The sequence below is a fragment of the Triticum dicoccoides genome, chromosome 2B (assembly GCF_002162155.2).
Source record: "Triticum dicoccoides isolate Atlit2015 ecotype Zavitan chromosome 2B, WEW_v2.0, whole genome shotgun sequence".
Taxonomy (NCBI): Eukaryota; Viridiplantae; Streptophyta; class Magnoliopsida; order Poales; family Poaceae; genus Triticum; species Triticum dicoccoides.
The window spans coordinates 686,028,425-686,041,666 of record NC_041383.1 but is presented as its reverse complement, the minus strand read 5'-3'; the positions used below and the strand labels follow the sequence as shown (position 1 = coordinate 686,041,666).

At 51.3% G+C, this 13,242-nt stretch overlaps 1 protein-coding gene across 1 annotated transcript; it reads right to left on the bottom strand.

Annotated features, from left to right (window-relative positions):
• Positions 1-904: 904 nt before the first annotated feature.
• LOC119368330 (FCS-Like Zinc finger 2-like) lies at positions 905-1,552 on the bottom strand. The gene has a single exon (XM_037633621.1). It carries the CDS (start codon positions 1,434-1,436, stop codon positions 1,146-1,148), a length of 291 nt encoding a protein of 96 aa, XP_037489518.1. The 5' UTR covers positions 1,437-1,552; the 3' UTR covers positions 905-1,145.
• Positions 1,553-13,242: the final 11,690 nt, after the last annotated feature.

The window sequence follows — 13,242 nt, the reverse complement described above, 5'->3', positions numbered from 1 at the left end:
CGCCGCCGCTACCTCTGTAGCCGCCGCAGCCGCCCGTCCACCCCCTTCATCTTCGTCCAACACCAGCCCGTCGCCAGCGTCGCCGTCATCTACCCTGACCGCTTCATCTACTCCGACAACCGCGGGCGACATTGGCCCCGCGCCGATTGGCGCCGCATCCATCGTCGAGTCATTCTCTGCTGGCCTCTTCGACTTCTTCGACATGGCGTATAGCTCGTGCAGGTCCCAGTCTACGCATGCCCGGTGCCGGCAACACCGTTGCGTGCCTTCGTCCACGACGTGTCCCCGGGCCTGGCAAGCCTGGTGCGGCGCTTCGTCAACTTTGTCTTTGTCCGTCTACGCATGCCTTGTGTTGGCAACACCGGCGCGTGCCTTCGTCTATGATGTGTCCTCGGGGTTGGCAACCCCGGCGCGACGCGTCGTCAACACCATTCTCCTTCCCGGCGCACCACTTCTTCGACACCACTACGCCCATGACAAACTCGGCGCCTCCTTGCGCCCGCGGCTCCACGGCGACTCCCTCGACACCGGCTACCCTGACTCGACATCGACCACGGCATTCTTCACACGACTACCTCAACCACGGCTACACCACCCTACGCTCTCGGCTATGTCGACATCGGCACAAAGGGTTATCATCCGCTTGAGTAACTCGTCGGCTTCCTCTACAGTCAACGCGTCCGCGACGCAACACTGTCCACGATGATCCCGCTACGACTGCGGGGGGATGTCAGCCCGTCGGATGCTACTCTCTCCAGTCTGACCGTCCGCGACGCTCCTGTTGTTCGCAACGCTACCGCTACGACTGCGGGGGGATGTTAGAGATATATTTGGAATACGTGCATTTGGTAGTCTAGGATTTGTAATCCGTCTCTTACCTTATCTCCAGATGAGGCATCTTGCCCTCCAAATCCTGTACTCAATATATACTCGCCCTCGAGGCTCAATAATACATCCAACTATTCCGCAACAATCCCTCTCTCTCCCTTCTAACAACCTATGCTTCGTGCCACCTGATGCTTCCTCCGGTTCAGGCAAGAGCACCGGCCGGAGAGACGGAGACATCAGATGCCCACGGATGTTGTTTTCTTCAGAATTCCGATCTTGTCTATTCGAACAAAACTTTCCTCGGCCAGGCCGGCCGCTTAGCTCGCGACGGACACCTTGCTGGACTGCCGCTGCCCACGGTGGGATTCTGTCCCCGCCGAGAACCGCTGCTGCCTCCGCGCGGCCTGCTTGGCACAGACGGTGTCGAGGTGCATCTGCTCGTGGCGGCACTCCTCGCTGCAGTAGGCCGTGTCCCCTTTGTACATGAAGACGTCGCTGTCGCGCGCCAGCGGCTTGGCACAGAGCGCGCACGCGTCCATCGACGGCATGTCGGGCTCACCGTGCAGCTCGGCGTCGAAGAAGAAGGAGCAGGCCACTGATGGCGCCATGGTATATTGGTATTTGTGTGTAGGTGACTTTGGAGAAAATTGCTGAGCAGAGCTTAGCTTTGGGGTGCGCTTGCCTCTTGCTGCTCTTGGTGCGGGGAGAGGAGAGCGAGAGAGCGAATGAGTTGGGTGGGTGAAGCTGTAGGGGAAAGGCTGGGTATATATGGTGCGCGGGGACGGACACGGCGAGGCCGTCGGGAAACTATGGTCCGGTGCGCCCACGGGTCGGGCGATACCGCGCGCCGGACGGCCGGGCATGCATGCGCTCGGCTCCATCGTGAGGAAAACGACGGTGATCCTGCTATGTCCGGGCGAGGTCGACCATATCTGGACCGTCCCTGTTGATGTAAGTTGAGATATTTTCTGAAGGCTAGAAATGTAGCCGTATTTGAAAACTCTCGAAAATACAGTTAGCAACTAGTATACCAGACTGGTAGCATATAATTGGAGAAGAATTCGCCGTGCCTCCTCTAGTCGTGGACTTGGGCGTCAATTTATTCTGATTGTAGTGAACCAACATGTGATTGGATGGTTAGAGCGACAGTGGTATCCCAGTCCACCAGGTTCCAGTCTTGATTCTCGAATTATTTCTGAATTTATTTCAGGAATATCCGGCGATGCGCTTTCAGTGAGAGGAGACGTTCCCGTCGACGACAAGACGCCTACGATACGGTGACGTGTCACGCGTGTGCGTTCATAGGGGTGCATGTATGCGTGTATGTATGAGCACTTGCGTTTGTACAGGGGCGGCACGGTGCTCTATTGTGTCAGATCTGGAGGTTCCCCTTTGTTCTGCTGGCTCTCTCGACGTCCCGTGGCCGCCCAAGGGCACCGCATGTCATCAAGACGATGACTTTAGACTTACTGATGTATCACTTTGTAAGTTCTTTGTGAATAATTGATAAAATGGTTGTATGCATCACCTAGATTCAGAGGCCGGAGGTTTTCCTTCTTTTCGAGAAAAAAATCAGTATAGTTTAGGCAGAGTGCTAAGGTTTAGTGCTGACAATTAGCGCGGCAAGCTTTTTGCCACATACGAGACAGGTCCCCACATGGGCTTTTTTTGCATGGGGTCCCCACATGGTTAGTCCACGCCAATAATAGACACAAATGCCTGTCGTGCAGTGTACTGTACGCGATATTTTTACCAGACACAAGATGAAGAAACGAAAACACATAACAGAAATTAAAAATCTGGAGGTCCCATCCTTCAAGTTAAGTGCCATACGGGAGGGCAATCTTGAGCTGTGGTGCATCCGTGCGACCGTGCATGCTCGCCACGGCAGCAACTCTTGAACAGTGGACTCGCGCGGGGATTTGCAGATCTTGTTTGCGCACTCAAACGCGTGCACCAGCTAGTGGCAGCTACAGTACAACTACAAGCAGTGCGTGCAGCCTTTAAAACTTCAGGCTCAAGGATGCTGCTTGAGAAAAATGCAAGATTATTGAGTGGAGACGTTGCCAGCCAGGTTTGTTTAGCTAGCTCGGGGATCGTGCACGTTTCGTATCATGGGGTTCCGTTGAGCGTTGAAGGAATCAACTCAAGATTCCATTGGCGCTCACCTCGCAGTCCATCGGTCTTTCTTGCCGCCGAGGCAGGCAGGTCTCGTCCCGGGAAGCAGCTTTTCTCGAGATCGGCGCGCAGTTTGTTTTTGCAGCGCATCGGACGTAATCATCGAGTATGCAAACATCTGGAGAAGGTCGACATCTTCCTCCGGCAGAGGAGTGAAACTTGAGGGTATCTGACTACACATTGCTGGCACGCACGGGGATCTCATGGAAGTACTCGCGGTCGACTGCTGAGTGTAGCCGACCACAACAAACCTTGGCTGCAGAGTGTGGATTATTGAGCTTGCTGATTTTCGCTTCAAGAAGAGGCCGTGCACGATAGTTGTTGCTGCGTAGTACTCCTGATTGTATGTCGGCACATCATCGGTTGTACATACAAAGCGATGACGGGGCCCATCGTCGGTTGTATGTCGACACAGGACACCAATCAAGGCGCTGAATCATCTGCTCATGCGTCTGGCTCAGCGATGAGTCGTGAGAGGGACGTACATAGTACAAAGCGAAACAAACAGATTAAGGATGTGTGTTCAGCCAATCTGTCGTGTCAATGTGTGATATTTTTCCCCAATCTGGCATTTTGCGTACTCACTTCACAAACACTAGATCTTGCTTCATTTTGTTCTCGGCGGTGATTGCTTAGCAAAGTACGCCCTCCGGTCCATTTTAGTCTTCATAAAAGTTTTTGTCCAAAGTCAAAGTATTTGTACTTCGATCAAACTTATAGAAAGAAGTATCAACATTCATAATGCCAAATGAATATTGTTAGATTCATTGTGAAATGTAGTTTCATAGTAGTATATATATTTTTTGTATTATAGATGTTGATATTTTTCAATATAAATTTGGTCAAATTTTTGTAAAATTTGACTTGACTAAAATCTAATACGCGGAGTAAAAAAGACCGGATGAACTACCTAAATTTTTTGTCAACTGCTACTAATCTCCAAAGATCAAATCAGTAAGGTTAAAGTAAGAGTGCTTTCCTTTAGAGCAAAAGCATAGTCCAATTCAAGCACAACACACGGAATGGTAAATTTCATATAGGTACCGAAAAGTTGTGTTGTTGTAATAGTATACAATATTTAAACACTGATCGGTCCATATACACACACCGAGCCCATATATATATTTGATTGAATGTTTCCTTCCTTGACTGAATCAGTTACAGAGTACAACAATATATCCTCAGAGAGGAGAGTCAGGCGCTCCTACAAGTGTGGCACACATGCCATGAGCGCTCCAGATCCTACAAAGTAGGAGAGACTAAGACTAACACAACACAACGTTACAACATGAATGCGTACAACTTAACACCCCCCACCCCCTCAGTCGGAACTCCATTTGGAAGGACGTTCAGGCTGTCCCGAAATTCATGAAACACCTGAGAGCGGAGACCTTTGGTGAAGAGGTCTGCAAACTGCGAACTGGAAGGGACATGGAGCACACGTGCCTCACTGAGAGCCACTCGATCACGCACAAAATGGAGATCGATCTCTATGTGCTTCGTGCGCTGATGCTGGACAGGGTTGGAGGCGAGGTAGGATGCGCTGACATTGTCACAATACACCACCATAGCTCGAGCAGGTGGACATCCAAGTTCATGCAAGAGCTGCCGAAGCCAGCAAGATTCAGCAACACCGTTGGCAACACCCTTGTACTCTGCTTCGGCACTAGAGCGGGACACCGTTGGTTGGCGCTTGGAGGACCAAGAGATGATGTTGGCGCCAAGAAAGACGCAGAACCCCGAGGTGGACTTGCGGGTGTCCGGACAACCCGCCCAATCAGCATTAGTGTAAGCTATGAGATCCAGGGAGGAGGATTTGTAGAGCTGAATCCCATAGTGAGATGTGCCTTGCAGATAGCGAAGGATGTGCTTGATGAGATTCATATGTGAGTCGCGGGGTGCATGCATGAATAGGCAAACCTGTTGGACTGCATAGGCAATGTCAGGGCGGGTGAGGGTGAGGTATTGGAGGGCTCCTACTAAACTTCGGCAGTAAGTTGGGTTAGACAGGAGACGGCCCTCAGCAGAGGAGAGCTTGGAGGTGGTATCGATGGGTGTGGACACTGGTTTGCAGTGGAGCATGTTGGCACGGTCAAGGATCTCAAGAGTGTACTGCTGTTGGCTGAGGAAGAGACCGGACTGGTTAGGTGTGACATCGACACCGAGAAAATGGTGGAGCTCGCCAAGATCTGACATGGAGAATTCCCGCTTGAGGGAGGCAATGATGGCTTGAAGGTTGTGATGAGTGTTGGCCGTGAGAATGATATCATCGACGTACACAAGGAGGTAAGCGATGGAGTGGCCGTGATGAAGGATGAACAATGAAGAGTCACTCTTGGAGGCATAAAAGCCAAGGGACAAGAGGAAGGACTTGAACCGTAGAAACCAAGTGCATGGGGCATGTTTCAAGCCATAGAGTGACTTGCGAAGGAGACACACATGGTCCGGAGTGAGGAATCAACAAAACCGGCCGGTTGGGAGCAGTACACTGTCTCCTTAAGATCTCCATGAAGAAAGGCATTTTTGACGTCCAATTGTTGGATGGGCCACGAGCGAGACATGGCAAGGGAGAGCACCACGCGAATGGTGGATGGTTTGACGACTAGACTGAAAGTTTCATCATAGTTAACGCCTCCCTGTTGTGTGAAGCCACGAACAACCCATCGAGCTTTGTAGTGTGCTAGGGAGTCATCCGCGTGGAACTTGTGGCGATATATCCATTTCAGTACAAAAAAAATACACTTCCGTGATGATACGTGTTTGTCACAGTAGGTCAAGTTTTCTGTCATGCATGTACATCCATGAAGATTTTATGACAGAATCAAGATAGTCATACCTGTGCTGTCGTAGAAGTGTTCCATGATATTACCAAAATTATCATCACGGAAGTGTCCACTTCCATGATGATAAATCGCGCGTCACAGAAGTTCTTTCGTCAAGGGTGATCGACACGTGGCATCCACCGTAACGGAACGTTGTTAAGCTATAGGGTCCGGTTTTGGATCCGATAACCCGTTAACAGTCGGGACCAATGGGAAATTCCCACGTGTAAAATTCTGATTGGCCGGAGGGAACACATGTCAGCTCGTCAATGGGCCAAATGTCGTCCGTCCATTGGAGGAGACATGCCTATGATACGTCGACACGTGGCTGGGCCCAACAGAGGCCCATATAGGTTAAAAAGGCCGGCCAAGTCAAAGGCCCGCAGTACTTACTCAGGTACTAGTGGGCCAGCTCAATAACGGCCTACTTAATAAAGACTCATTTACGGCCCGAAGCCAGATCTGGCCCGTTAATTGTTCACCGAATATTTGGGCCCATTTACGGCCTGAAGCCAGATCTGGCCCGTTAATTGTTCGCCAAATATTTGGGCCCAATTACAGCCCAGTGACTTTCGGCCTGTTAGAGGCCCGATGTAGACATGGGCCCATTTCAGCCTGATGTGACTTTCGGCCTGGAAATGGCCCGTGCTACCCATGGGCCATATTTGGTCCGACGGGACATCGAACCCACTAACAGCCCGTGATAAAGGTGGCAACAGTTAAGCCCAACGTGACTTTGGGCCTGTTAAAGGGCTGTCGTATAATTCGGCCCGTTGATGCGTGTACTAAGCTTTCGGCCTCTTAAAGGCCCATGATATCAGTGGGCCAACTAAGGCCCGAGATATGTTTCGGCCGGGTAACGGACCATGAGCTAACTAGGCCCAAAAAGGCCCGGTCTACACTTCAGCCCGCTGAAGGCCCGTCGACGAATAGTGAAAATTGAGGCCCAACATGCATTTCGGCCTGCTAAAGGCCCATGGTTTCTTCTGGGCAGTAACACGCCAGTACAATATTCAGCCTGTTAATGGCCCAACGCTACCTGGGCCAAACTAAGCACTTGGTCCACAAAAGGCCCAACTAAAATATAGGCGGTTTAAGTTGTGGGCCTGGCGCAAAGTGTGAAGGCTGAGGGAGTCCTTGATTAGGGGGTCCTCGGAGAGCCGGACTATATGCTTATGCCAGACTGTTGGACTATGAAGATACAATATTGAAGACTTCGTCCCGTGTCCAGGTGGGACTCTCCTTTGCGTGGAAGGAAAGCTTGGCAATTCGGATATGTAGATTTCCTTCTCTGTAACCGACTTTGTGTAACCCTAGCCCCCTCCGGTGTCTATATAAACCGGGAGTGTTTAGTCCGTAGGACAACAACAATCATAATCATAGGCTAGCTTCTAGGGTTTAGCTTCTATGATCTCGTGGTAGATCAACTCTTGTAATACTCATATCATCAAGATCAATCAAGAAGGAAGTAGGGTATTACCTCCATAGAGAGGGCCCGAACCTGGGTAAACATTGTGTCCCCCGCCTCCTGTTACCATTAGCCTTAGACGCACAGTTCGGGACCCCCTACCCGAGATCCGCCGGTTTTAACACCGACATTGATGCTTTCATTGAGAGTTCCACTGTGTCGTCACCATAAAGCTTGATGGCTCCTTCGATCATCTACAATGATGCGGTCCAGGGTGAGGATTTCCTCCCCGGACAAATCTTCGTATTTGGCGGCTTCGCACTGTGGGCCAACTTGCTTGGCCATCTAGAGCAGATCGATAGCTGCGCCCCTAGCCATCAGGTCAGGTTTGGAAGCCTGAATTACACTGCCGACATCCGCGGAGACTTGATCTTCGACAGATTCGAGCCCGTGACAGGTACACCCTACAGTCGCGACGAGCATGACCAAGATCTGCCGTCGGATGGAGTTCAGGAGATCACGCCTGCAGCTGCCCTGGCTTTAAATCCAGTGCAGATCGTGCCATCCGAGGACGGGAGGATGGACCCCGCCATGGAGGCTGCACTCTCAACGGCGATAGAGCCGAACAAGGATCTCACTTCTAAGGAGGTCTGTGTCATTGGACTCTCGGACTCATCTCCGGCCATGGGCTTCGAACCACGTGCATCCGTGCCCATCAGATGTGACTGGGCACCGATCATGGAGTTTAGCTCCGCGGATATCTTTCAGAACTCGCCCTTGGGCGACGTGCTGAACTCATTAAAATCTCTCTCCCTGTCAGGAGACTCTTGGCCGAACTATGTCCGGCTCGAGTGGGATGCGGACGATGAAGGAATTCGTTACCCAACCACCACCCACTTAATAGCCACTGTCGATGACTTAACCGACATGCTTGATTTCGACTCCAAAGACATCGACCGTATAGACGATGCTGGAGAAGAACAGGAACCACCGCCCACAGGGTGCTGGACAACCACCTCGTCATACGACATATATATGGTGGACACACCCAAAGAAAACAATGGCGAGGATCAAAAGGATACAATGGAGGATGATCCTCTTGAGAAGCAACCTAAGCGCCGATGTCCGCGGCGCCGCTCTAAACCTCACCATAGTAAAAACAGCGATTACGGCACCAGAGACATTAGCACTCCGGATGATGCCGAAGACGAAAACAATCCCGCCTAGCCAAGCTTCGAGCAGGCCAGACGGGAGGATGGGCAAGCTAGCCCTGATGAACAGGAAATGGATGAAGACTCGGAGGATGACAATTACATGCCCCTCGCCGAAGACGGGGTAAGCCTCGGCGACGATGAATTTATCGTGCCTGAGGATTCCGTCGAGCAGGAGTGCTTCAAGCGCCGGATTATAGCCACTTCAAAGAGCCTGAAGAAAAAACAACAACAACTTCAAGCTGATCAAGATTAGCTAACTGATAGATGGACTGAGGTCCTGGCGGCCATGGAATACGGACTCGAGCGCCCAACCAAAGGCTACCCAAGGTGCAGGTTGTTACCTCAATTCGAGGACGAGGCACTAGAGCCTATACTACCAGCACAGGATGCGGCTGACCGACCACCACATGGCCGAGACAAAGCGGCGTATCAACCCGAACACGAGCCCGCACCCCGTCACCAATCAAACAAAAACACGAAGGCCCGGGGCTACACGCCCGACCTGCGAGACAAACTAAAAAACAAAGCAGGACAATCAAGATCGATCTACGGATCGCGGGAGCATGCCCCAACGCGATAACACCGAAGACACGTCCGTCAATGCTGGATACAGTGGCTCCAAGTCCGGTCAATGGAAAAATCCATTTAAAAGAAGCAATCTGGGCCCGTCCAGTCTGGACCGCATACTCGATCGTTCATGTCAAATCCACGGCACCCCCAGTAAACCAGCCAACCACACCAACAGAGAATGTTGGGTATTTAAACATGCCGGCAAGCTGAATGCCGAAAATAAGGAAAAGGGCCGCATAGTGATGACGACGAGGAACCCCGTTTGCCGAACACAGGGGGACATAAGAAATTTCCTCCTCAAGTGTAAACGGTAAATATGATATACGCCACCCATATTCCCAAGCGGGAACGGAAGCGTGCACTAAGGGACGTCTACGCGATGGAGCCAGTCGCCCAAAGTTTAACCCATGGTCTTTTTGTCTGACCACCTTTGATCACAGGGACCATCCTACCCGTATCCGTCACGGCGGCTCAGTCGCACTGGTCCTTGACCCCATCATTGACGGATTCCACCTCACACGAGTCATCATGGACGGTGGCAGCAGCCTGAACCTACTGTATTAGGATACAGTGCCCAAAATGGGTATGGATCCCTCAAGGATCAAACCCACCAAAACCACCTTCAAAGGTGTCATACCAGGTGTAGAGGCCTGTTCTACAGGCTCAATCACACTAGAAGTGGTCTTCAGATCCCTGGATAACTTCCAAAGTGAAGAGTTAATCTTCGATATCGTCCCCTTCCGCAGTGGTTATCACACACTGCTAGGACGAACCGCATTCGCTCAATTCAATGCGGTGCCACACTACGCCTACCTCAAGCTCAAGATGCCCAGACCCCGCGGTGTTATAACAGTCCATGGAAATACAGAGTGCTCCCTCCGTACGGAGGAGCACACTGCGGCCCTTGCAGCAGAAGTACAGAGCAGCCTCCTTAGGCAGACCCTCAATTCCGCAATAAAGCCCCAGGACACCGTCAAGCGAGCCCGGAGTACTCTACAATAGGATTGTCTGGCCCGTCCAGGGCTCGCCTAGAAATTCGACCTCTGTCATCATCCCAGTCAAGCGGTGAAATTTGTGCCGCACGTACATAACTACGCACTCAAAATACCATGGGCATAGACGGAGACACAACTAGACTGCGGTCCACAATGCGGCTCAACCGCCCCAGAATCCGCATACCTTCGACTTTTTCTTTCTTTCAGGTCCCTATCTTCTTGAAGCTTTTCCGATAACCTGATTATCGGACCCATCACGGGACGGAAACACCAAGAAGGCAAGGAGCTTTGACGTACAAGGGAATCCCCAGGTGGTCTCTGATAACGACCGCTATACCTGTTTTACATACCCACACGCAGCTCGCACTTGGTTAGGGCATGTCAAATAGTCCTATTTGCTTATCGCACTACTTGTATACATATGCCTTGACGTATAATAACAATGGAAAATAATGTGCAGTGTTAGCTTATTACTACATTTCTTTTTCTTTTTTCCTTGACTGTTTATTTATCACAAATCGCACCCGTACATTTTGGTACGTTTAGTCTGGCAGGGGCTTCAGTGTACCCCATAACACAGCAAGAAAGTCCGAACACTTTCGAAAGTGCGGCACCCCAAACTTATAGCATTATATGCATCAGCTCCGAATCATGTCTTGGGTCAATAGTTGGGTTGCCCGGCTCCTATGCTGGCTACCCTATGTTCCGCTATATTGGCTAGGGTAGTAAAGGGAGAACTACTGCGATTGTGTCCCGATTCTTCTGGACGAACACCTCAGTAGAGAAAGCCGAAAACTGACTGACATGATGCGGCGAGAGCTGGTCGCTGTTCGTAAAGATTTTTTCCGCTTCATGCGAGGAATCGTTCTTCGTCCGATTTAGGCGTGTATAGCGCCCCAAGTTCGGCCTTCCGAATACCAGGGGCTACGCCAAAATTTAAAATTATAGAACTTCTATGGCTAAGTGAGGGTGATAAAGCTGTATAGTCCGATTGCCTTGTTCATTGCGCTAAACACCTCCTTAAAGGATCAAAAATTTGGATAAAGAGTGTTTAGATTTATCCCGAACACCCCTGTACTAGGTACATGGGGGCAGAAGCTGACGACTGGACAACTCTCAGATTTCGTAAGCGGCCGCACAGGAGGTAAAATTTTAAATCAACAAGCATTATATTGCGCAAATGAACTTGTTTCATATTACAGGATAAAATGAGTGCATTCACTCAAAGATTACATCCTTAGCACATTGCTCCGCCACAAGGCGAGAGCCCTTCAGTACATTGTCATAATAATTTTCAGGCTGGCGGTGCTCCTTGCCCTTTGGTGGCCCCTCAGTCATCAGCTTTTCGGCATCCATATTCGCCCAGTGTACTTTGGCGTGGGCGAAGGCCATCCGCGCACCTTCAATGCAAACCGACCGCTTTATGACCTCAAGTCGTGGGCAGGCACTCACAAGCCGCTTCACGAGACCGAAGTAGCTGCTGGTCATAGGATCGGCAGGCCACAACCGGACTATGAGATCCTTCATGGCTAGTTCGGCTGCCTTGTGCAGCTCGACCAGTTGCTTCAGCTGGTCGCTCAAGGGCATCAGATGTTTTGTCCCAAGATATTGAGACCAGAACAACTTCTCCGTCGAACTCCCTTCTTCGGCTCAGTAGAACTTTGCGGCATCAGATATGCTACGCGGTAGATCTGCGAACACTCCTGGAGAGCTCCATTTTGGGTAAGTAAAAGGAAAGTCTCCTTCACATGCTTGCTTTGCATAATGAATTCCTTACCCGCCGCAATCTTCTTGGCCACTTGAATCTCCTGGAAGGCCTTCTGGGCTTCGGCTTTGGCGTGTTGCGCGCTCTGGAGGGCCTTAGCAAGCTCGGACTCTTGTGTCTTAGAGTGATGCTCCAAGGACTCGTATTTCTGGATGAAATCCTGGAGCTCTTGCTGGACCTCGTTGACCCGGGCCTCTTGCTTCTCGCGCTCGACACGTTCTTTGGCTGCTTTGTCTACAGCCTCGGTGAGCGCCCTCTTAAGGGCCGCCACTTCGGTCGTGGCCCCTATCAAATTTCATAACACTTCTATCAGCAAAAACCATTTATCCTTTATAAATATATAAAGGGGGTATCGCGTACCTTGACTTTCCTCGAGCTGCCTCTTCACGAGGCCGAGCTCTCCCTCGGTCCGCTCCAGGTCCTGCTTTAGTCCAGAGACCTCTGCAGTACGAGCGGCAGAGGCCAGCAGCGATGCCTGCTTATTCACATAGAAATCTTCTGTTAGACTCCTGCGAACATTATTTGATCCTCTGTTCAGCTTTTTCTTTCTGAACACCAAACAGATCATAAGGAGCTACTGTCTACACTGTGATATTCTCTTACAATTTTCTTACTTACCTCAGAGCCCGTTAAAAGGCTAGCGCAGGCTTCGGTCAATCCGCTTTTGGCGTATCGGACCTTCTCAATCGCCGTACTCATAAGAGTATGGTGTTCTTCATCAATGAAAGCGCTGCGAAGTGCTTCCAGCAAGTTGTCCGGTGCCTCTGGATGGACAGAGGTCATCGGTACAGGCGGCTCTCCCTCCTTAGACAGACGAGGCCTGCCTGAATTTGGAACCACTTGGGTTTCCAGAGCCGTATTCGGCTGGGGGCCAAACTGGCTGCGGCCCCCATTATCAGAGTCCATGGGGGTTTTCCCTCCCGTGTGCTCGGTGACTGGGATTTCGCTTGAGGGCGTCTCCGGAATTGTCTCCCCTTGGCCCGGTATCCTTCGAGACAACACCTCGGTGTTGTCCACGGGCTTGGGGTTGGAGGCTGTTGGAAGCAAATTGGTGTTCATCGCCGACGGGTCCAGAGACCCCTCCGAAGAGGAGGATACCTCGATGTGGGATTTGGCTGGACTGCAGGTGCATGTTCGGCATAATAAGAAGCGATAAAGCAAACATACCAAAAGTTCTATTGTGTCCGGATACTTACGACTTAGCCAGGGGCTTGTCCCTGGGCTCCCCCTCCTCGCCGCTGTTGGTGGCTGCGGTGGAGTGGTCCGGAAGGAAGGTTTTTCCTTTCTTGGACACCTCGGCCTCCCCATGCGGGGCGGCGTTCCTCTTCTCCCCCCCGGTGGGGGGGGGTGGTTGGATTTCCTCCTCCTCCTCCTCGTCTCTGGTGGAGGAGTGTAACTTGGTGTCTTCGGACGTCACGTCCGATGCAACCTTGCGCTGGAGACCTTCCCTGGTCCCCGCGGC